This window comes from Maylandia zebra, linkage group LG22, assembly GCF_041146795.1.
Source record: "Maylandia zebra isolate NMK-2024a linkage group LG22, Mzebra_GT3a, whole genome shotgun sequence".
NCBI lineage: Eukaryota > Metazoa > Chordata > Actinopteri > Cichliformes > Cichlidae > Maylandia > Maylandia zebra.
In genome coordinates this window covers 12,990,364-13,014,226 of record NC_135187.1, presented here as the reverse complement: position 1 = coordinate 13,014,226, position 23,863 = coordinate 12,990,364, and the positions used below count along the sequence as shown (strand labels likewise).

The 23,863-nt window shown below is 41.6% G+C and overlaps 1 protein-coding gene across 1 annotated transcript; it reads left to right on the top strand.

Moving 5' to 3' along the window:
• The first annotated feature begins 1,103 nt into the window (after positions 1-1,103).
• LOC101479131 (TGF-beta receptor type-2) lies at positions 1,104-22,283 on the top strand. The gene is made up of 7 exons (XM_004549000.3): positions 1,104-1,385; positions 3,628-3,769; positions 6,250-6,440; positions 10,436-11,199; positions 12,046-12,187; positions 19,833-19,957; positions 21,224-22,283. The coding sequence occupies exons 1-7, from the start codon at positions 1,313-1,315 to the stop codon at positions 21,401-21,403; spliced, it is 1,617 nt and encodes a 538-aa protein (XP_004549057.1). The 5' UTR covers positions 1,104-1,312; the 3' UTR covers positions 21,404-22,283.
• The last annotated feature ends 1,580 nt before the right edge of the window (positions 22,284-23,863 follow it).

Sequence of the window (23,863 nt, the reverse complement as noted above, 5' to 3'; positions counted from 1 at the left end):
TGTTGTGATCTACTTAGGTTTTGTATGATCTGTGGGGAGCTGCCTCACAACGCTGTGGGGTCTCCACCTTGTGGCTTGGACCCCATCATGCAGTGCCGGGTGGCTGAATGCCATGCAGGCTTGAATAAAAACGTGCACAGACTTGTGTAAACCCACCCACACCCACTGACTAAGAGCAAATATGAAAAAAATAAATAAATGCACCATACTATTTGAGAGTACATTAAAATCTCCTGTATTAGAATTTGTATGCCTAAAATGTACAGTCAACTATCACTGAAGACCATCTCAAAACATGATGATCATTATTCTGAGGCATCTTCTGATGTTTTTTTCTTTTTAAACTCAACACTGCACCTACACTGAAGCCGGCTTGCCAGAAGTAATATAAGAGGTGCTAATAAAGTTCACTGAGCTGGTGGTTATAGAAAGTACAGCTCGGAAAAAAGGAAAAAAAGAAAAAGAGTTATAAGCCAAAGGGTTACAGGGTCAGAACTGAAACCTGACATCACATCTCAAGTATGTAGAGGAAAAGCAAAAGCAAACGCATGTCTGCAAAACCCTGGCAATAGACCAGTAATTTATCGGTGTTATAGTGGACTTAACCTCTGTGTGTCTTCAATAAAAACCAACACTGTGAGATATAAAGATACTCTCACAGCTTCTCATGTCATCCTTGACAAACCGTGGGCCTGGAACCTCTCCAGCAAAATCATGCAGCAGCAGAGGAACGCAATTTAAACTTTAAACTTGGATGGGGACATTTAAGTGAATTTAATGTGCTGAGTTTTTATTGTGTAAAACGCAGTAACACTCTAATAAATCCAAAACACAGAACTCAGCAGCTACCTTTCAAAGCTGACACCTCTAAATAAGATCTGCAACGAGTGACTGTTTTGAAGTAAAAGGGTGTTTGCATTGACTTAAAAGCCTATAGGCGGTTAAGCTATTTTTTGAGCGTGTCATTTCTAGTCTTGCTCTGCTGGTTTTCAGCCTCTTAATGACATGCTTCAGAGCCGCATGAGCCTGACCAAGAAGAAAAAAAAAAAGAATACGAGAAGAAGAGAAAAAAACCTGTCCAACCCCTTCTGAAGATTTCCTGTTTCATGAAATGCGCACATACTGTGAGTCATATAGGGTAAGTCCTGCCTTGTGTTTACCCAATCTGCTTCTTTTCCTTCGTCTTCCCGGAGCCGTGAAGGCGTTTAAAAGGGAGCAACAGGCGGGCCGAAGAAAGTCCGCGGAGACTGGATATTAACCCGCTGTCAAGGCTTCGGCAAATTAATGAGAAAGAGGGCAGCGCACAGTCTAAATGGAGCTACTTCGGTTTTCCGCTTTTTGGTGTGGAATGATACTCTTTGGTAGTAGTCTGCTCGAGGAGGCGGGTGAGTTGAACTTTAAACTCTCAGAAAAGTAGTCAAAGCTTCGGAACTTATTTCAGCGGACTCTGTGAAGAAGAAGCGGAGTGATACAAAGTGACAATTGATTACCCTTATTTATTTATTGGGCAAAAATATGATACTGTAATTGCTTTTTTTCCCCAAACAGGTGTTTCTTTAGCTTTTAGCTAAAACTACGTAAAAAGAAAATACCCAGGTGCGAAGCCTTGTTTATTCAGGACACTTTACTTGCTAATGTGGTCTCAAATGCAAATTAGCTTCACTTGACTCCGTGAGTCTCTCTGTCGCAACTTTCATCAGTGCGAATGCGATAGCTTTGGGAAGACATCACCTGCTGTAAGTCACCAGCCTCCTTTGGTTATCTGCATCTTTGATGTGTAGCCACAGTGCTAACAGGTCCCCCCTTAAGGAAGACAGTGTTTTGCCTTCATCTGTCTCAGACTCAGTCCCAGCGGCACCAAGTGGCTTTGGCTGCTCCTAATCCTTTCCCCCACCTCTCTGCAATTATATGTAGCCCTGGGTGACAATTACTACCATTCATCCCTTCCTTTGCCCGCCTCCTCCTGGGTTAAAATGACATGCTCTTTCAGAGGAGTTGCTCTAATGATATAATTACTCAGGCTCAGCCACCTTCCTACAGCACTCAGGCATGGACTATCCCTTCAGTGCTGATTTACTTCAAAACACCTCACCAGCCCGCTGGGCAGACTTTTAAAATTGCTCTGTGGCGTAGTTTAGTCTGGAGTTCAGGTGTGATATTTTCATGTTTGTTTTGTTTTTTTATTTGTGAAGGCCTCTCTCAGTGCAGACAAGCCCTGAAAGCAAAAACAAAACAAAAAAAGCCAACGATTTCCTGATAAGGTCTTGTGAAAGTGCCTCATCTGCTGCTGATTGTCAGGCGCAGCCATCCGGTGGCAGTTATCTAATTTTGCTGCACTTCCAGGGTGCATGTTGTACAGCGTGTCTGTTGCTGACCCCACCCTGCAGCCTGGGTGTTGGGGGAACAGACATAGTAGGATCCTTGTGCCAGGTTAAGAGCACACACACACTGACAGAGAGCACCTTTCTCGTAAGCTTGTGTGAAGCCCAAAGCATACTTTTTTTTTTTTTGCTGACCATGTCAAGAAGCACGCTTTCACTTACACTTCCCCTTCTAAAACTTATTTACTATTTGGTCATGTGATAAACCCTCAGCGGTGCCATTTTGAGACATCGACCAACTTCAGGTACATCAGTGTACCAGAAGCGGTGTTTTCCCTCTTGGTTTGTTCGTGAGTTGAATTCTCTGATGAAAACAGCAGGTTCAACTTCCTGTACACGTGAAGTCAGCATACAGATGAACTGTGGTTAGGTGGTTTAACTGAACCAGCAAAGTCACGTGTTTCCACTCTGCGTAACACATGCAATGCATGCATCTCAATCCTGCCAGACATCGTGATTGTTTCTTCTTTTTAATCATTCTCCTTATTAATCCTAGTAAACCTGAAATGTCCCCTTTACAAACTGTTTCCACATCTTAAAGCCACAACATCCTCTTTTCGCTCATAATTTTGTGTAGTAGCCAGAACTCCTTTTAAAAACTAGAGAAGAGATTCTTCACCTTTCTGTCTCTGATTTTATTTTGGTGGGGTTTTTGTCATCACGTCCCTCAATGCAAGGATAAATTACAGAACTGCATCCTAGGACTGTTTGTGGAAATAAAATTCTTTCTCGCTCCTGTTCTTCACAGACTGATGCATAATCTCGTTTTTTTTTCCCCTTTCTTTTTCCATCAACAAATCATCAGCGGTGTTGGCACAACACCTTACTTGATGGGGAGCCGACTCATCGGGCTGACAAATTAGAGACCCTCAGCAAGAAAATTCATCCGTGTTTCCTCTGTTTGTTGTTCTTGCCTGTCTGGCAGTTGTCTCCTTAGATGATTATCAAACCCACAGGCACTCCTCACACAATCCTGTGTGTCTCACTGATACAGGTCTGAACAAGTCCAAAGGAGGTGGATGCCACTGCTCTGCTTTGTTAAGCTCCCACAGGGGGAGGAAAATGTGTCCACCCCTGTAGTATGAAATTGTTTAGATATTCCTGTGGTTATGTGGAATATCAGCTTCTGCACACTGACAAATTCCAAAATACCTCCGTCCTTTGATTAAATTTCAGGTTTTTAAGGCTGTTGAAATGAAATTCACAACTTAATCTTACCTCTTTCACCTCCTCTTTTTTTTTCCAGAGGCCTCTATAATGAAGCTACATAAGCTGTGCAAGTTTTGTGATATACAGCCAACTAACTGCTCGGGTAAAGGGAACTGTAAGGTGGAGTGTGGCATTACATCTATTTGCCCCCAAAAAGAAGACGTGTGTGTCAGTATTTGGTAAGTGTCCACTGAACTTCCTGCCTTGTGATTCTAATGCAATGATTCAGGATGTAAATGAACAATTAAACTATAGCAAAGAGACTCAAGAGCTTTTCTTTGTTTCGTTCTTTACTTTCTGACGTTTATTGTGCCTTTTTATATTTATACGCCTCTTCATGCAAACACAAAGCGAAGTTAGGAAATAAGGGGAACAATGGCTACTTATTTATTCATCAAATCAGCCGTCGTTTCCTTCCTGAAGCTCTAAAATCTCCTTCATTGTGTGACCTTTTGCTTTTTTCACTTTCTCCGTCAGCATTTTGCCCAAAAAGCCGGCCCGATTATGACAGCTCGTGATCGCCTAACCACCCGTCAGCATCAAATCTGACTCTGATTGTGAGAAGCAGTAGGAAGCAGATTTGTATTGGTGTTAAAAGCTTAAAGCAGTGCTGCTGTTTCTCATTATACTCGCAGTGTAGTGGGCTTGTTATGAGCTGAGGTTAGCAGAAAGCTAATGGCACGTGGACAGCAGCACCTCTTTAAAATGTCTCTCATAACCGCCCAGGTAGCACTGCTCAGCAGGAATTCCAAATGTAAATATGCTGATTTGTACAGAGCCAAGTTTTTATTTTTTTCTTCTGTTGTTTGTATTTAAGTCTCCATCCTTAGAACTTTGAATTCAATGTTTTAGTCATTTGTGTGTGTGTATATTGTATATTACATAAAAATATTGCCATTTACAGCTACAAGTTTGTCATTGCATTATGTACCTAATTATTAAGGCTGTGCAAAAGTCTTGATCCACCTCTCATTTCTGTATATGTTGCTTCCAAGAAGCCAAACTTTCTTATACTCAAGTGTTCCTGAGTAGTAGTTCTCCAGACTTACAGAGCTTTTCTTTGGACATAAGCTGCTTTTCATTGATCTTCAGTTCAGCACTTGTGCCTGAACATTTTCAGAGGATTTTATTTTGTGCTTGGGTTGTTGTTTAAGTCATTTAACACTTATCTATAAATCAATCAAGCACAAAAAAGGCGCCTAACAGAAAGGGATGAACCGGTGTTGTGTCTATACATAAGAACTTTTACATGAGTGCAAGGTAAAAAGTGCAAGGAAATATGAGTTTAAATACCTCAACCATCTAAAGCAATAGACAGTGCACAAGACAGGTGAAGAAGAGAGTGCAGGTTTGATAGAGTAGGTGGAGACATGTATTAGGGATGATTTGTGACACAAGGGTAGCAGCAAGAGTGAAAAGAATGGTTTATATATGAGACCTGGCATATGTATGGTTTATAGATGGTGGCACTGACTAAAAGACAGGAGGCCAAGCTGATGATGTTAAGACTTTCCATGGGTGTGACCACGACGGATAAAATTAGAATTGAGTACATTAGAGGACAGCTCGGGTCGAGTGGTTTCAAAGGCAAGGTTTAGATGGTTTCGACGTGTGCAGAGAACAGAGAATTCCCAGAGAATATTGGGAAAAAGGTCTTCAATGTGGACCTGCCAGGCAGGAGGAAAACAGGAAGACTGTAGATAAGATTTATGTAGTAAAGGAGGACATGCAGAGGGTTGGTGTAGCAGAAGAAGATAGGTTGAGATGGAGGCTGATGATCCACTGTGGCGAAAGGGAGCAGAGAGCGAGAAGAAAGTACTTTGTAGTACTAGCAGTCGACAAACATACAATTTGTTTTCTTTCCTTTAACCAAATGTAAGAAAAACACCAAACATAACAGTTTGACAGGAATAAAATAATATTTTTGCATCATCAAGTGATTTCTAAAAAGAGATGTCAGCTGAAAGCTTGACCAATCACAGCATGTTGAGCAGTGTGTCTGTAAAAATAAAAAAATTGAGGAAACTGAGCACATGGTGGATAAAATTAGAAGTGACAGGCCAAAAGCTAGATTTAGATGAACAGTATCTAAAAGTTACGTTCTTAAGAGATAGGAAAAGATCCTGTAATGACCTGCTGTGCAACTGGAAAGATGTGGGCATCATCAGAGGCAAAGAAATGGTCTCAGTGGAAGGACCGCTGCAAAGAAGCCTTTCGTGTCTTCTGGAGAGATAAATCAAAATTTGACATTTTTGTTTGAAATTGTTGTCAATATGTAAGGAGAAGGTCAGGAGAGAGGTACAACAGTGAGTGTCTAAAGCCATCTGTAAAACAGTGGAGGTGCCATCATGGTGTGGGGCTGTGTTTCAGCTAGTGAGTAGAAGATCTTGTCTAATTTGATGCAGTAAAAACATACCGACAGAAAAACGCACAATGGAACACTATCAGTCATGGATTGGCCTCCACATTTCAATAAATCGCTGAAGCTGTTTAGCATTTTCCTAGCAAAATATAAAGAAATCAGGGGTGACTTGAGACTTTCGCACAATAGTGTAGGTCTGCCATCATCTCTTTGTTACAAATCTTTGAAAAGCAGGTAGTGAATACCCGAACTCAAACTTGACTGGTAAAAAGTGTTTATCCGCCTTCTCTTTCTCAGGAGGAAGAAAGATGGCAACGTCACCTTTGATACAGTGTGCCACAACCCAGCTGAAAAACTGTACGGCTTAGTCTTAAAGGACTACAACAACAGCGAGTGTGAAATGAAAGAGCTGAGTGGCATGGGCTCAAAGTTCTTCATCTGTTCGTGCTCTGAGGATGAATGCAATGAGCGCGTCTTTTTTGACCCAAGTAAGTTAAATTGGCAATTTGTCAAAATGTATGAAATAAATGTGGTAGAAGACAGTTCACTATTAATATTTAACTTGTTTTTGCTATATTTGAATCTTTTATTGTTAAATGCTAAACTATGCGCAACAAATAGCTGCAAATTTGTCAGTCTAGCAACACTGGTACATAAGTCCATGCAGTAGATTTTTAGAGCCTTTTGAATATAGCTGAGCGCTCTGAATGGAAATTGGTTTGATAAGAGTGAAATTAAGCCAAAATGGTCAAATTGCAAGCTGTAAAACCCAAACAATTAACTAAAGCAGGCTAAAGCCTCTTCAGAGCTGCAGCTGGAAACAGGGACATTATATGACTAAGTAATTGGTGTCATAACTACATTTCGGTGGGTGTCTGAACTTTGATTCCAAATAAACACGGAGGCTCTCTGATGCCCCTTTTATTCGTTAGAAGTGAGGAAAAATGCTCTGAACTTAATTCTGCACCACAGTTCATTTTTACTCTAACTAGGTGATAATGTGCACTGAGTCATGTTTTTCACCAAGAAAGCAAAAATCAAAGGATCGATAGCAAGAAAGGTGAGGGTCAAATAAGCAAACCGAGGGAAGACAGCTGTTACAAAAAATTATTTTAAAAAGAAAGGAGAGTAGAGCACAACTAACCAGTCGAGAAAAGTTTAGCTCTCAGCAGCTGTTAAGTGACAATATAGCTACCAAAAAGACCTAGCACAGCTTATCACCATGAAACCCACGGCCTTGAATTACAGAAAGAGCCAGAGCGATTGAGCAGCAGCAGGTTCATTTCCAAATGATGCGACACAAGGAAAAAAAACAAACTTATTTTGCTAGTTATAATGAAACAGTGTCAGGCAGCACATCGACAAACAGTGTAAACATTATTATGTCATGCATGGTGTTTGCTCCTTAGAGTAGTGGTTTACACATTAGTTTTGCAAGCCAAATGTCTCTGTTTAAATTCCAGCCAATAAAACATCCCTTGTGGGATTGCATTAGGAATCCACTGCAAACACTCTGCCAAATTAAACAGCGACCCACTGTGACAAGGGAGCAGCCGAGAGTAACCACATGACATCTCTGTTTGTCTTTGATAACATCAAAGGAACAAGACAAGAAAATCACTATGACTCATATTATTGTAATATAGTGTTATTATAGTGTAATTATAGTGTTGGTTTTGTAAACACAAATAAGCTTCAAGTTATTTTGGTGTGCCCTGATGACCTGGTTTGACGCCTGATGTGCCTTTAGCACCGCACAGGCTGAAAACGGTGTTTGGCTGTGAGCAGGTTTAGAGGCTGATATCAATCCTGCACGCATCATTCTTCTAGAAGTCTGTGTGGCAGATAGTGAGGAAGAAGATGTGATAGAGGAAGTGAAGAGAGCAGGGGGGGAGGATGAAGAGAGATTTCTTATAATTACGCAGGATGTTAAGAAAACATTTTCTTTGGGGTGGAAAAAACATGTTCGTAATACAACGGTCTTTATTATGCAGCATAGTAGTCTCGGCATTTTCTTAATGTAAGTGTTAGAAGACTATAGGGTTGGTATTTCAAATGTCTTTATGACATTAGAATCATGAACATTCAATTCTAGATGTTCAAGTTATTGTAGACGACAGCACGCTAAGAAGTGTGTGTCCATTTTAACATGTGCAGCGTTATGGACGTAAGTGGTACTCTAAGGACCCCTACAGGTTCTTGTAAAGTTGTTGGCTCAATTATCTATTTAAAAAAACACACACACACACAATGATGGATGAGCGATATGAGAAAGGAAGGGTTCCTGCAGAGAGTGCTTTTGAGTGGGGCTCAGAGTTCTGTGCTACACCCCTGCCTGGAAATAGTTTTCAGAGTTCATCACTGGGAGAGTCATACCTTACATATTGCACACCAGTTATTTGATCTGATTTTTAAGTTTTACTCCCTCCATCTTTCATTTCTTTTTAAAGTGGAGGAAGATTCATTTAACATCTTAGAAGTGGAAGTATTTATTCTTTCATTTGTGAGGATAACATGATAACGTCAGAATTTTTTATCAGTTTGTCGTGCATGAGTGCCAACATGTGTGCACTGGGATGCTCTCCAGATGCATAATTGCAAACAGTTTTAGGAGATCATGTAGACACTGGCTTCTAGACTCCAGTTACAACATTGGCCCTGGAATAAGATGTATTTTGACTACGGTGTCCCGGCAGTAATAACACTAAGGTACATTTCCGAGACCTGGCTCTGCACCGAAAGCCAAATTGAAAGCATCTGCGCGGAGCAAAGCACGTCATGGAAACATATTTTCTCACTGTTGGGAATGTCTGTGTGCTCTTTGGAAGTTCTCAGTGCCTAAAGTGGGTAAGTTCTGTAGTAAAGGCACTGCAGATGAGCTTGAACAACAGGGCAATAATGCCAATTTGAACCTGTTGAACAAAGCACCATTTAACGATTCAGCTTTTGCTTGCAGTTTTCCCTCTCTTCATACTGGTATACAGCTGCCTTGAGAAGCAAGCTAATGGTATTTCCCACCCTATTATCAGAAACGCATTAACAAAGCCTACTGGGAACGGCAATGTTACGAAATGAGACCTAGCTTGAGTGAAAACAAGGTACGTCAGTTGTTATATTGAATGTGAGCGGGTGGTTTGTCAGAGTAACACCCATGTGAATGCCAGAATCGAACAAGACGTAACAAGATGATCAATGTTATTCACTTCACCTGTCAGTGGGTTTAATGCTGTGACTGAATGGTGTGTAAACAAATAAACAAGTACAACTTTAAAGCTTTATTTAAGATGATAGGTACCACTGTTTTCGATGGTTTCCAGTCGTTATGTTATGCTAAGCTAAGCATATCTGAAGCATCATATTTAACAGGCAGGTATGTGAGTAGTATGGATCTACTTCCCACCAGCAAGAGTATTTCTTAAAGCCTTTTTCCCTCTAAAGATTCTACCCTTGTGTATGCAGTATTTCACACTTTGAACTTAAAGATAATTCTCAATAACACGGTTTTTCACAGCATCTCCAGACCTTAAATGTAGCATTACTTCTGCACTTTCAATAATTCACACAACAAGTAAGGATTTTGTCTAAAGCCCGGAGGAGTTTGGAGGCACAGTGACAGGTTTGTTGTGAGAAATAGCTTCTCACTCCACAAAAATCAAAACAAACAGTCTGTCTGAGGCCCTGTAGAGGATTTCAGACATGTGGTTTCCTGTTCAGAAAAAAAAAAAATTAGAAGTCGAGGTCTCAACTCGGCTGTCGGTTAGATGCCTGACTCTGCTCCGCGCATTTACACTTGCTCCTAAAATTGTTTGCCAGGTATTTCTTGAAAAATAATGCACACGTGATACTCTTGCCTACACGTGTTATGCAACTCAAATGTAAGCTAGACAGCTAAATAAAGTGTGGCATTTGCTTTAGCAACACAACTTATAAATGACTAAATTTAGAGCGCTTCATACTGGGGACCATTTGAGGTTTTCTTGTTTAGTGTTTTATGTCTGGTGATCTACTTTTTATAGATCTTCTTCTATTGCTGCAGCTTTAAAAACTGGACTATAAACACAGCACAAGCATAAACTCTCACTGTTTGCCAAAACCAAAGCAGCTACCAGACACACCACCTCCCAAATTATAAGAATCAGACATGAGATCGTGCTTGACTGGGTCAGGGTTTGGAGCAGTTTACATTTGTGGCTGAGAATCTAACTTTAGCTCTGATCCTGATAAACATTCCTCAAAGAAGCGTCGGGTTTCTCTTGTCTTCTGATTACTTTACTTGTAGCTAAGTGCTGATACAATCTGCCACAAAGTAATTTAGTGTTTTATGTCTTCATATTGTGGGTGTTGTAGTTTAAAAAAAAAAAAGAAAAAAAAGAAACACAGTTACTACTCTCACAGATTTAAAGTGACTTTTAAACTGGTTGTCTGTTCTGCATCTTAACCTCACACTATCTTCATTAACACGTGCTGATTCTTTGACCTTTAGGGCCCACGGAACCACAGGTGATGGCTGTTATCTTAGTAAGCCTGGTGCCTCTCCTGGTTATGGCTACCGTGGTCATCACTTTCTTCTACTTTTACCGTGTGTGCCGCCAGCGCAGTGGCCACTGCGGACACAAGAAAGATTCTCTGCTGGAAATCGACCCACTCGTCATTATAGAAGAAGACAGCAGCTCCACGCACGCCAACAGCCTCAATCACAACACTGAGCTGCTGCCCATCGAGCTGGACGTGCAGGTTGGAAAAGGGCGCTTTGCAGAAGTTTACAAAGCCAAGCTGAAGCAGGGCTCCTCTGTTAGCGTGGAGCAGGGCTTTGAGACTGTAGCAATTAAAATTTTCTCACACGAGGAGTATCCATCCTGGAAGAACGAGAAGGACATTTTCTCAGATGCGGATTTGAGGCATGAGAATGTGCTTCACTTCCTGACAGCAGAGGAGAGGAAGGAGCCGAGACAGTACTGGCTGATCACAGCTTATCATCCACGAGGGAATCTCCAGGAGTACCTGACTCATAATATTATCAGCTTGCATGACCTGTGGCTGCTCGGAGGTTCGCTAGCCCGTGGAGTGGCACACCTTCACAGCGACCGCACCCCCTGCGGTCGCTCCAAGGTGCCTATCGCGCACAGGGACATTAAGAGCTCCAACATACTGGTGAAAAATGACTTGACCTGCTGCCTGTGTGATTTTGGCCTTGCGCTTCGGCTGGACAACTCTCTGTCTGTGGATGAGCTGGCCAACAGTGGGCAGGTAAGGCTTACCTAAGACTAAATTTTGGGCGATCGATTGTTTTCACTTGGCTGTCAATCACTTCAGACATCATCAACTTTGCCAGTGCCCCAAACACAAACCACTCTAAGCCCTGTCGTATAATTCTTCTGGGATATTTGTCAGACTTTGAAAAGAGCCAAGCTATATATCAAACCTTTCATTTTCTTACCCTCACAACTTCAGGACATTGTGTGTGTATATATGGCACTCACTCCATCTTGTCCCCAGAAGGATAATACTGATAGAAATACTGCTGTAAGTGCTCTTGGGTTGTTGTTGTTTTATCATAGTCACAAGACAAACAGGCTTGATTGATTCTTAATGGACTCATTACAAAGACGTAATAGGCCAGAGACAATTTACACTCTTATGAAAATGGCTTGTTATGAAAAGGGCTCACCCTTTGCCACACAGCACACCTAATGCACTGTGATGCCCCTAATGCATTAGGAGGAAGCTCCAGTGGACACATTTTCAAGGATGATAATTATGTGAAGACAAGCAAGGTTTTGATGAGCTCAGTGGTGCCCTTTTTTTCTAATTATTTTCTACATCAACTTTTTTTCTCATGTAGATAAATGTGATTTGATCTCTTAGAGCACACAGGACAAAATCACTACCTGTCGCTCGATTAATGCAGCTACTGTTTAACGAGCAGTTTTCAACAAAACGATTGCTGTTTTAGCAGATAAAAAAAAAAAGTGGTTCGCCACCTTCCCTTAGATGTACCTCTATATTTAAATCGTGCATAACAATATTGTGCATTTGCAACTACGGTCAAAGACGATTATTAATCTGTGTCGCTCTCTATTTGTATTTCCACAGGTGGGCACTGCCAGGTACATGGCCCCCGAGGTGTTGGAGTCCAGAATCAACCTAGAAAACATTGAGTCTTTCAAACAAGCAGATGTTTATTCCATGGCTCTCGTACTGTGGGAGATCATCTCAAGGTGTAGTGCAGTCGGAGGTGAGATCATGAAGTCCTTCTATGCTCTATGTTAATCAGTTAACACGCTGTGCTGTAGAACGATCGCTTCAGTTAAAATTCCCAAAGAAATGCCAATGTTGTTTATTGTTTGTTGCTGAGGGGGGGAAACGAAAAGCAAAAAGGGGTGTGCAGGGAGACGGAACACAGCACAAAAGAAGCGATAGCAACATGCCACAATGATCCATAAACACGTGGGGAGTGGAGAGGACGTGCAGTGTGCATAATGTGAAGCCTTCCCCCAGCAGCCTGAGCCTATGGCACCTTAACTGAGGGACGGTTCAAGGTCATTTGATATAGCTCCAACTAGAAGCTGGCTCCACAGGAAAGGGGCCTGATAGCTGAAGGCTCTCCCTCCCGTTCTACTTTTAAACTTCCTAAGAACTCACGTAGGCCGGCAGTCTGAGAGTGAAGTCCTCTATTAGGATAATATGATGGTATGAGATCTTTAAGATGTAACAGGGACTGATTATTGAAGTATGTGAGGAGAAGGATTTTAAATTTAATTCTGGATTAAACAGAGAGCCAATGAAGACAAGCTAATATGAAAGAAATATGGTCTACTCTCGCTGCATCAACTGAAGGCTTTTCAGGGAGCTTTTAGATCAGCCTGATAATGATGAATTACCATAGTCCAGCCTAGAAGTTAAAAATGCATGAACTGTTTTTTATTTTTTTACCATTACTCTGAGACAGGATGTTTGTAGTTTTAGTGATATTGCACAGATGAAAGAAAGCAACAGTACATATTTGTTTACTGTGCACGCTGAAGGACATATCCTGGTCAAAAAGGACTCTTCCAGTAATCCAGTAGCACATGATGGCTCTTAGTCCTGCTTTTTTTTTTTTGAAAGGAGAGATGACTTTTTCCCCACCGTCAATAAAATGAAGTCTGAACACGAGTTATGAAAAGCCTGCACTGGCTTTATCCAAATGTTTTGAATAGATTAAACAACCTTACATAAACTGATGATTTAGCCGTAAAATTAATTATTGATGATATAGAACATCAGTGAATGATTATGTAAATAGAGTTTAGCTTTAATGTGTGTTTTGAGAGGAATACTTAAGATGTCGGTGAGAAAAAAGCATTGGTTTCTTGCCAGAGTCGGTTTAACCATATCACACAGGAAATGCAGAAGAAAGGCTCTATGCTATGCATCTAGTTCCTGAAACACAGGCTACTTGAGAATAGTTCAACATTTAGAGAAAAAATAACTTTTTCACTCTTGTTTATGTACTAAATGCAAGCGTACTATTTGACACTTTACATCTCACTTGTTATTTTCTGTCACGCTTTCTCAGTACTTGTTTTAAACCCAATATTCTGTCTTCCTGACTATCAACGTAGTGTACTCTACACACGTTTAACACTCCCTCTAACCTTTGCGGAGATAACCATCAATTTCGTTGGTAAATTAGCTCGGGTCACTGCAAGTATAGGAAACCAATAGAAGCACTGATTGATGAAATTCCCTTTAGAGGCTGTGTAAATATCCTCAGAAATACTGTAAAAGCTTGTTTGACCTCTGAGCAATACAAGCACCAAGTGACCAACTCCACTGTGAGTTCACTTATTAGCTGTGTGACAGGACTTATGTGTGAGCATTCGTTGACCCATTAGTCATGGTGGGAAGAAAATCTAAAAGTGTCAAAGCCACAATCCATCTTGTAGAAGCCTCAAGGATCAGCCTTCACTTTACTAATGTACCGTTACTCGTGTTTGTCACTCTGCAGCAAAACAAGGTCGAGGTATGTGCAAATAATAGAAGTGGTTGATTATCTGAAGCCAGTACAGTGCAGTATTTCATGTCGACAGAAGGTTATTTGTTTTTGCTTCCTTTTGTGTCTCTGTGGTCCTGTTTGTTTCTGAGACTGCTCCTGTCTCCATTGTGTCACAGCAGTGATTGAATGCCGGGTTTGGGCATGAACACTTCTGCTTCTGAGTTTTCCTGTTTTGCCCCCACTAACCTCCCTCCCCTCCCTCCCCAGGGGGCTTCCTTGAAGTGTATCGTGCAGTTATTCTGCCCATGAGTCCTCTGAAGCAAAAACATGAGCAAGTGACCCACAATTCCTCTTGCTTTTCCTTCCAAACTGCAACAACGTGAGTGCCCTGTGGGTACACATTTGAAAAGAAAACAGAGTATTTCCTGCTTTGCAAAGAGCACAGTCCCAAGACGCAGGTTTTTTTTTTTTAGAGAGATTTTAACTTTGCAAGTGTGGTTTATATTAGGACATTTAGTGGTTAATGTCTCTTGAGATCAGGACAGGCAGTATATAGAGATGAGTAAAGATGCACTAAACAGATCCAGGTTCACTCTGGCTTCATTTGGTTTCCTCTTGAGGGATTTCAGGAAATCTGCGCGAACAACATCTTCATTTGTTTATCCTGCGTTTCCCTCCATCCGTTACATGCATGTCAGATTAAGTCCTTCATTCCCTTACTTTGCATTAGTTTAGGTTTAGCTAACCTAAACACTGTATACAGAATTAAACGTTATGCCAAAACACATTTTTGTCCTGCCCAGATACACTCGACCATTCCCCGTTTCTAAATCTGGCACTTTCAACTCAGTTACGCTACATTTTTTCCTCCCGTCTCTCTCAGTCTCTTTCTTCTGAGACACAGGTAGGTGAGGCAGCAGTTAATTAGTCTCCCACTGCAGTGCAACACACCATAGGCAGCCGTGAAGCTTTACTCATGCAGGCACAGACAAGACAGGACAGGCCAGTGTAAATTTACTCGGGAAAGGAAGCGCAAGGTTCCCGTCCCACCTCTAGACTAAAGATAGAAGCCACTCGGTTAGTTCACATTTTCCTGTGTTTCACATATCTCTGTCCCCATTTTTCAGACTTGGCATTTCTTGGAGAAGTGTAAAAGGGTGAGGTCTATAGTTCATCAGGACTGAAACTGAAGGAGACGTTTTCCTGTTCAGAGATTAAATCACTGTACAAACAAAGCTAAGCTCTCACCTTGATAGACGATGAGAAAGGTGGAAAGAATAAGCTGCACAAATGAGATGGTGTAATTTGGTTTTCCCTTACTGGCAGCTAAAAATCTCCTTGCAGATAGTGTGCTGGCTGAGATCTGGTATTGATTCTGGAGCAGAGCAGCATGAGAGCAAAGCTGATGTGTTTACAAAGTACACTCAAGAGTTGCTTGCTTTCCTGCTGCTGTTTTTTTACTATGAAGTTGCCACGTTTTCCCTGGAGGTCGGTGAGTCACTTATGACTCCCTGAGATCTTACCTTCCTGAGACAAAATATGAGCAGATGTGAACCCACACTCATAAATTCAAAGTGACACATCCCAGGGCATCAGTATAATGACTAGGGTGATGCCCTGCTTTTTCCTCTTGTCTCTGATGCCACCTGCCTGTGTGAATGTAAGGAAGATGTCTGATCACTGCAGGCAGGCACAGGGCTGCTCTGTCACGGCTCCTGAGGCCGTGGTCTGATCTGAGATCTGCCAGACAAGAGGAAAAAAACTGTCTGTCGACAGCCAGCCAGGCACAAACCATCACTTTACCTTCTTTATCTTCCAAGACTGAGGGAAGGGTTAGAGCAAGGGGGGGAAACGGAGAGATCAGCACACCTCCAAGAGAAGGAAAAGTCAGATTCCAGGCTCAGATCTTTTTATCTGAGTGTCTGTTCCTTAAAATGCCTCTGCTGTATAATTTAGCTGGTCCAGATTTAGGTCTTGGAAAGATTGTGAGGGCGTTCCTCGAGCGGGTGGGGCAAAGTAGGAGGATAATAGCGGAGTGGTGTCGAATGTGGAGCTGCAGACGAAAAAAAAAATGCCTCCATTCCCTGAGGGGAGAGGTTGAGCTTGACTGGAGAGGAGGAAAGGTTAGGGCAGCTGCTCTCCAGATGTCAGACCATCAAACCCTTCAGAACTGGAGGGTCTAATGCGTGTGGTGGGGGGGCTGCCACAACGCGCATTTAGGAACAAATTTTAGACTTGATTGAGGATGAAATAGGGTCAAAATACGTGCAGCCAATTTACGTTCCCTGAAGCTGCATACAAAGCGGGCTAAAATATTTTTTTGGTTTTACTTAATGGGGTTAGTCGATGGTTAGGGAATGTATCAGCTGCAGTTAATGGTAGGGTAAGCTTCCAGGGCAAGTCAGTGCCATATGCCCTAAAATTAAGCTCTGCTAATGAGTAATGTTCATGCATACATCTGTAATGCTTGAGTTTAACAACAGAAAACAAGTGTTGGAGCCACCGCAAACTAATGAAAACCAGCAGCGGCTGGGAGTAGATTAGTCAAGCTGTTGTTCCAGACTCAGACAGACTTGGGGAAGCTGACACAGTTGTTGCGATCACATTACTAATTTATTTCCAAATACATGGGGAAACTGTTTGGATCGCTTTTGCTGTATTATTTATGTGTTTAGGTGACAGGATTTCTCTTCTTATTTTCAGTGTTTATATTTTATTTAAGCTATAATTAGACAAAAAATTGTTCACTTGGAAGGGCAGCAGAGAAAGACTATCAAACAAAATGTGAAATGCTTGTGCTGACTGATTTCTAAGCAGACCTGTGTGAGGTTAGTATTTCAGTATGCCAACTAAGACTGGTGAGTTTGGGATGTGCGTAGGGGAGCAGGTGGTCAATCTACGAGAACAAAAGTGCAGTGTGACGGATGTAAATTACAAAGCTTCAAAACGATGCCATTCATCAAGAGTTTTTCCTTGTTTGCAGTAGGAAAGAAAAATGACTACATTTCTCTTGGCTGCATATGCACATACACTTTCGACTGCCATGGCGGACAAGTGGGCTGGAAAATAGACATTAAGGAGGAAATATGTGCTAGCATTGCAAAATCCACATCACTACATGTCAGCTGTCGGACATATAGTGTAAGTTCCTCATTGTTACTGTGCTGAAGTTGTTAAATAGCTTTGGAGGAAATCTTGTCAGTGTGCAATGTGTGACTTTTGCAAACCCCAGCAGTCCTCACTCGCACTGTATTGTGCTTTCAGAAGCCTCTTCTGCCACTGCAGTTTAATTTAAGGTTTACCTTTAATAAACATCTTTGCCTTTAGAGCCAGATTGGGCAAATCTGTTTGTCCTGGAATACACACTTTGTTTATGAAGTAGTACAAATCCTATACTCGAGAAGCATTGTTTGGCGATGAGCACACGAGCATGTTTGCTGACACTTTTCAAAGTGGGTTTGCTGTCTAGAACACAGTTATACACTCCCTGGACCTGTCACAACAAAACAAACAACATCTGTCTCCTTTTCTCTTAAAAATGGTTGACTGGGTTTGTGTTTAAGCTTGAATAACAAACCAGAAGTACTTTGCTTGCAGTAATGTTGAGTTCCAGACTGTAAAGAACTTTTTTTTTTTTTTTTTTTTTTTGCAGTAGTCTGTGTCCCAGAATCCTCCAATTCCTGTCTGTAGGTTGCATAACTCCCTGCGATCTTTTCTTTTTAACGTGTTTAAAAAGAAATAAAACGTCATCACGATCATCAAACAGTACAAACAACATGCTTATGTGAGGATTATGTGTTCCAGTAGTTTATTTTAAAAAGCTACAAACAGCTTTTATATATTTCTTACCTTTTTTTCATAATAATTCACATACAAAATATTGTTTTACTCTCAGCAACAACATGTTGGCCTTATGACTGAAGAGGCAACCTCAGAACCCGCCGACAGCTGACACAGCTTTGTTCTGCACTGTTACGTAAACTCTGAGATTTACATGAGAAGATGCAGGACAAATCTGCATTGTGCTTTTTTTTTTTTTTTTTTTTTTTTATTCAGTACATTTGAAATCTCTGTGTTTCCAGTGACAGATTTAATAGCCAGCAGTTCATTACAGGGATTGTATTCTATTTTATTGTTAGAAAATATGTATGTGTGTATAAATATCTATATTTTTATACCACAAAATGCCTCTGCTACAATGAAGTATAAATTAAAGTGGTTCTGCTAGATTCTTACTGGCCTGTAAAAGCCATTGTTCTGTATTTCAGCTGTGTGACATTAAACAGCAGCTGCAGTATCACTGACAGAAATATAGCCACAGTATATTTGGGTCCATAAGGGAACCGTGACGCGCATTTGTCATTTTGCCTCTGCATGCCACCCCCACAGTGGTTTTTACATCAAACTGTGCAGACCTTTAGCTTTAATGCAAGGAGTCTAACAAAAATATTGCATTGACTGGAGCCGTTGTAGTCAATGACTGACTGACGTCTAGAGAACACGGATATCACCAAATGCTCTGTTTCCTCCCTTGAGATGCTCTGCTACATCTTTACTGCAGCCGCTTCCAGTTACTGCTTGTTTGTGGGTCTTTCTGCATTAGGTCTGGTCTTCAGTAACTGAAAAGCATGCTCCATTGGGTTGAGATCAGGTGACTGACTTGACCCTTGAGGAATATCCTGTTTCTTTCCTTGAGAAATTCTTGGGTTACTGTTGCAGTGTGCTTTGGATCATTATCCATCTAAACTCAAATTGCTCTCTGCTTAGTTTTGCAACATTTTTCTGAGTCTAAGCAGAGAGTGCAGCCCTATACACTTCATTCTGCTGCTTCTATCAGCAGTCACATCATAAATAAACACTCGTCAGACAGTTTCACGGGCAGCCATACTTGCCCATGTTATCGCTGCTGGTCATCAGTTTTTTGTTCCTGTTCAAAATTATTCTTTTGAAACTTCCTGAGTATTTACAAGAATTTACCACTGTTGTTTAATAGTACATTGTAACTTTCACACAGCCAGGATGCATTGTAAAATGTGTTCGTTGTTTTTAACGACGACTCTGTCTTTGTAGGTGAGAAAAGTAGAAACTGTTTTAATTCTGACAACTATTTGCCACGTATGCCAGGGATCACAGTCAGACTCCACAGTGACTTTGTTATATAGTTTATTAATATGCATCTCTTTTTCACTTTATTCTCTCAGTCTGATTTTGTATCCATTATAAAATCTGTTAATTTTGCTAGTCCATCTTTTAATGACTGATAATTAGCTTGAGCTAGGTTTTAACTTCAGTGTAATTCAGTGTTGCGGCTGAGGAATCCAAACTTCAAACAAAGAGGAATTGGAATTCATACGATATATTTTTTTCAGAAACTGTTGACTCATAGCTCTCAGGCTGTTTCCTGCAGACCTGCTTTGAAATTTTGCCCTAAGTAAACACAACTGGTAAGTGGCCTTTGACAAGCACTCTGGAATTGTTGTGTAAGAGAGCTGACACAAAGCCAGAGCATTGTTGCTGAGGTTTCTTTAAACTCATCGACAGTAAGGCTAAAAATGTGACGATAGTGTTTCTCTTCAGAAAATCTCGCCCATGGCCCCTCTATCAACAGCTTAGGGTTCTTCAGTTGTTTGTGCCGCTTCAGTGCTATTTAAAGTTTGCATCCTACAGTTTCAATTTAGAGCGCACAGTGAATCCTTTGAGAGGTGTTATTGATGTGTGTGCTGTGGGGCACCTCCATCTGATCTTTCTCTCTATTCCACAGAACTTCATCTGTCAGATGTGATCTGTTTCAAAGTTGTTTTGCCCTGCTCTCGGCAGGTGTAAAAGCCTAAACTTACCATCTTGAGCTGTGCACAGGCTAATTCTCTGAACCCACCTGTTGTTTCTGTGTGTTCACATGCAGACGTGAAAGCATACGAGCCACCGTTTGGAAACCTGAGAGAACACCCGTGTGTAGAGAGCATGAAGGACAGCGTCCTCAGGGACAGAGGAAGACCTGAGATCCCCAACAGCTGGACCAACCACTCGGTAAGAAATGAAATTTATAAATGCCTCGTTTGTAACCACAAAATCTGTGTTTTAACAGATTTGTCAGCTGATATTAAAAACAAAGCACAGCAAACATAAAATATAAAAAAATAACATTGATTATTTGGGATTAATCACTACGGGCCAAACACAGAAATGAGAATGGAACACCTACTTTAAACAGTCTTCAGTATTCCAGATCCTTCACACTGCTGTGAGAACAGTGCAGGTAATGGTGTGATGTATTCACTGTGTCCATTCTCTGCTCACCCTCACCTAATTCCAATAGTGAGAACATTACTGACGCAGGCTGTCCCTTGCAATATCCACACTGTGTTTAAACTAGGGTTTGCAAAGTTTACATGGTTAAAAGTCTGTATATGCAAACTATGACCTACTCATGAATGTGGCCCCTTTCACATTTTATATTTTTATTATTTTAAAATGTTAATATAGTTTCTTTTCCTACGAAGAAAACTTAAAGTGGCCATGTTAACGAATAAATCATAGTAGGGGATCAATAAATTCTCTAAGATACAAAAAAAAAAACCATAAATAAACTTTATTTTCCACATTGGCAGCCAAGTTTTAAATCAGAAGTGTTTATAGTTGTTCCAAACAAAGGGAAACTGTCATAAAGAACGAGACAGTGTTGTTTAGATTTGGAGATAGCTGCACAAATTTTCAGTGTGTCTCCTGGAGGACATTCATGCTGCTGTACTCAGCAGTTTGCTATGTAGAAAATAAAAGTAGAATGCAAGAGGGTTTAAAACCGTCTCCCTTCTGCACAGCTTATTTATTTATGCTTTACTATGTATGTCACAATGAAAAGATTCATCCATTCAAGCTGCCACAGCGCATTGTCACACACTGTCTCTCGCTTTGTTTTGCTCTTCTTTAAATAGGATTGTTGTGATATCTACAACATTAAAATGAGCTCTGTGTCTAGCTACTGGTGGCACCTAGTGTCTCCATATTTTAAAGTGAAGCTGTACACAAGATGAAGCAGCTGCAACATTTATGTTCAAAGAATTGCATATTATTCTCCTTGCAAAATGGTCCTTCAGAAAGAATAACTCTCAATGCTAGTTTCTCCAATAGAAATGCATCAAAAGTCCTTTATAAAAGTACTGATACAGAGGTGCATATGGATAAACACACAGTTGAAAATGCATAAATGCACATTCATAGCTTCAGTTTGAGTTAAGTTGCATTGCCCCAAAGTCAATTATATTGACTAACTGTGAGCCTGTTCTCCTCATGCAGGGCATCCAGATGTTGTGTGCCTCCATTGAGGACTGCTGGGACCACGACCCGGAGGCCCGTCTCACCGCCCATTGTGTTGCTGAGCGCTTCAATGGCATGGAGTACCTGGACAAGCTGTCAGATTGCTCTGACTCAGAGGAGAAAATCCCTGAAGAAATCTTTGTAGTGGATGAAAAGTAAACGCTTAACAGAAACACTGCCCCCTGCAGGGTGACTGAGACATTTTTATCGAGCTGCTGAGGGGAAAAGGAATATGAGTGGAGGCATTTGAAATGTAGATGAAAGTGAACTGTTTCCAGAGGTGGACTTACATATTCTGGATTAAGTCCTAAACAAAAAGGGCGCTCACATTATAAAGCTTTTTTTTTTATTTTTTTTTTTTTTACCAAATACTATTTGCACTTTATAAACATCTATGCACACCAAACTATATATATGTTGTGTCTTATTTGTTTTTAAAATTTCAGGTATAGGAAATAAACAGACTGCAAATGTATTAAAAATGGGGAAAGACTGACCAAATATTAAGACACTAAGATCTCCTGCACCTGCCTTGTTTTTCGAAATGGCCAGGTGGTCTTGGATCAAAGTCCAATGAACTGAATGAAGCAACATTCAGGGTGCTAATAGAACCTCTGGCAAGAAGTGGAAATTATTCACGGCAAAGAAGTAGAGGGAAAAACATCCAAAGAACTAATCTGCAGGGATAGCTGATTTCATATCTCAAGGACTATGAAATGTAAAATAAAGACAGCAAAATCATTCTGAAAGGAGAAAGGAAACTGAGATATACAGAGGTAGGTGTGTGTTTGAGAGAGGGGGGGCATTTTACTCAGAGGACTCTAAACTGAAAAAGGAAGTCTGTTTAATAAGACAAAGAGAATAAAAGGAATGCAGAGATGTATTAAGGACTCCAAACTGGAACATCCAGTCACTGTCTATATGTTATAAAAGCTGAATTTTTGTTTTTTATACTGAGAAGGGAATTCTGATCTGCTCAGAAATTATCTGTATCAAAGGAATTTTTGTATAGAAATCATTATTAAAAACGTTACTATGCTCTCTGTTTGCTGTGCTTTTTAATGCTCTCGGCTGCTGTCATACTTTGTTTAACTTTGGGTTTTTTATTTGAGATACTTCATTTTACAATCAAAAACTTACCTGCTGCTCTCTGGCAGGTAGCTCCAAGCCCTCCTGGGTTTTAAATGCACCTTAGAACACACATGCATCAACATTACAATGAGCGGGTGGAGGGAGGTTCGGAGTCTTCTCTCACCCCCGTTCTCTGCGACCTGCTGGAGCAGGGGGGCTAGGACTAGGAGGAGGAGTTGGCCGTCCGACTGCGGTCTGGAGTGTGGAGCCTTCCTGCTGCTGCGGAGTCGGGGCGGTCTGCCTCCCCCCACCGCAGGGAAAAGGGAAACACCACCTGGGTCTGGGTGCAGTTCCCCCCTCCAGGGGCGGGGGCACCTAGACCCGGTTTGTAGAGTACGCTTGGGGAGTGTGATCGTGTGTACAACGTCTCTTTATGTCTGTCTCCACGTTGGTTGAGTGTGGAGTAAGTGCATATGAGAGCATGAGGGTGGGAATGGATGTTTGTATCTGTGTGTTCCTGTATGTCTGTGTCTATATGTCAGGTTGGGTGTCAGGCGCCACCTCTCTGGGGACATCTCAGGCCCTCCAAGGTTTGGAGGCCTATCTCCCCCTACCACCACTTCCCCTGCCAGTGGCGGACCCCCTCAGACATCGGTGCGTTGGTGGTTCTTTGTGTCCGGGGATGGGCGTCCAGGTACACACCGGCTCACTCCTTGGCGGCCGCTTATCGGGGCCTGGAGCCTGGGGCTCGCTCGGGCCACTTCGGAGGTGGGGTGCCCCCGGCCTCTCGGCCTGGGGCTCGGTCACTCAGGCGCGGCTGGCTGCCGGCGGAGCTCACGGGCGCGTCACTGCAACTCCCCCTGGCTTCTGCTCCGCGGCTGCTGAGTGAGCCCTCATCTGGGACTCTCCTCAGCTCTTTCTGGGACAGTGGCGCGGCTGCCCCTCTGTTGGTCTTCCTTGGTCTCTTGTGTTCTGGGGGCCTCTGGATGTCTGGAGTTTTGATCTCCTCCATACCTGCTTCACGCCCTGGAGGACGGGGCTGTGGCCCCCCCACACCCTCTAGCAGATTATTACATGAAGGAACCTTTTAAAAAAACAAAAAACAAGCGCGTCCATGCTCACAGGTGTACACACGGGTGATCACACCCACAAACTACACCCTTTTTGGCTCCTACCTCAAAGCACACTGTGTTCTGTTGATCTTATGTGCTGCACAATAATGTTTAACATTTAGTATTTACTGTCATATTCCCATATATCATTGTGATGCTGTTTATTCTATTACTCTTGTTCTCTTCTGCTTGCTTTCTTTTTTCTTTCTCAGCAGGTGATCCAGGTGATTGATATATGCATTTTTTTCTTCTCTGCCCGTTCTGTTGGTTTTTGTCTTTTGCCCTTCTCCCCCGTCCCTCTTCTCAGCTGTTTCTCTTTCCCTCTTTCTTTCTCCCCTTCTTTCCCCCAGTCAAGTCTGTCCCGTATTCAGTAAGTGAAAATAAAATAAACAATAAAAGGTGAATCAAATGGACCATTACGGCATTATCAGTTTGG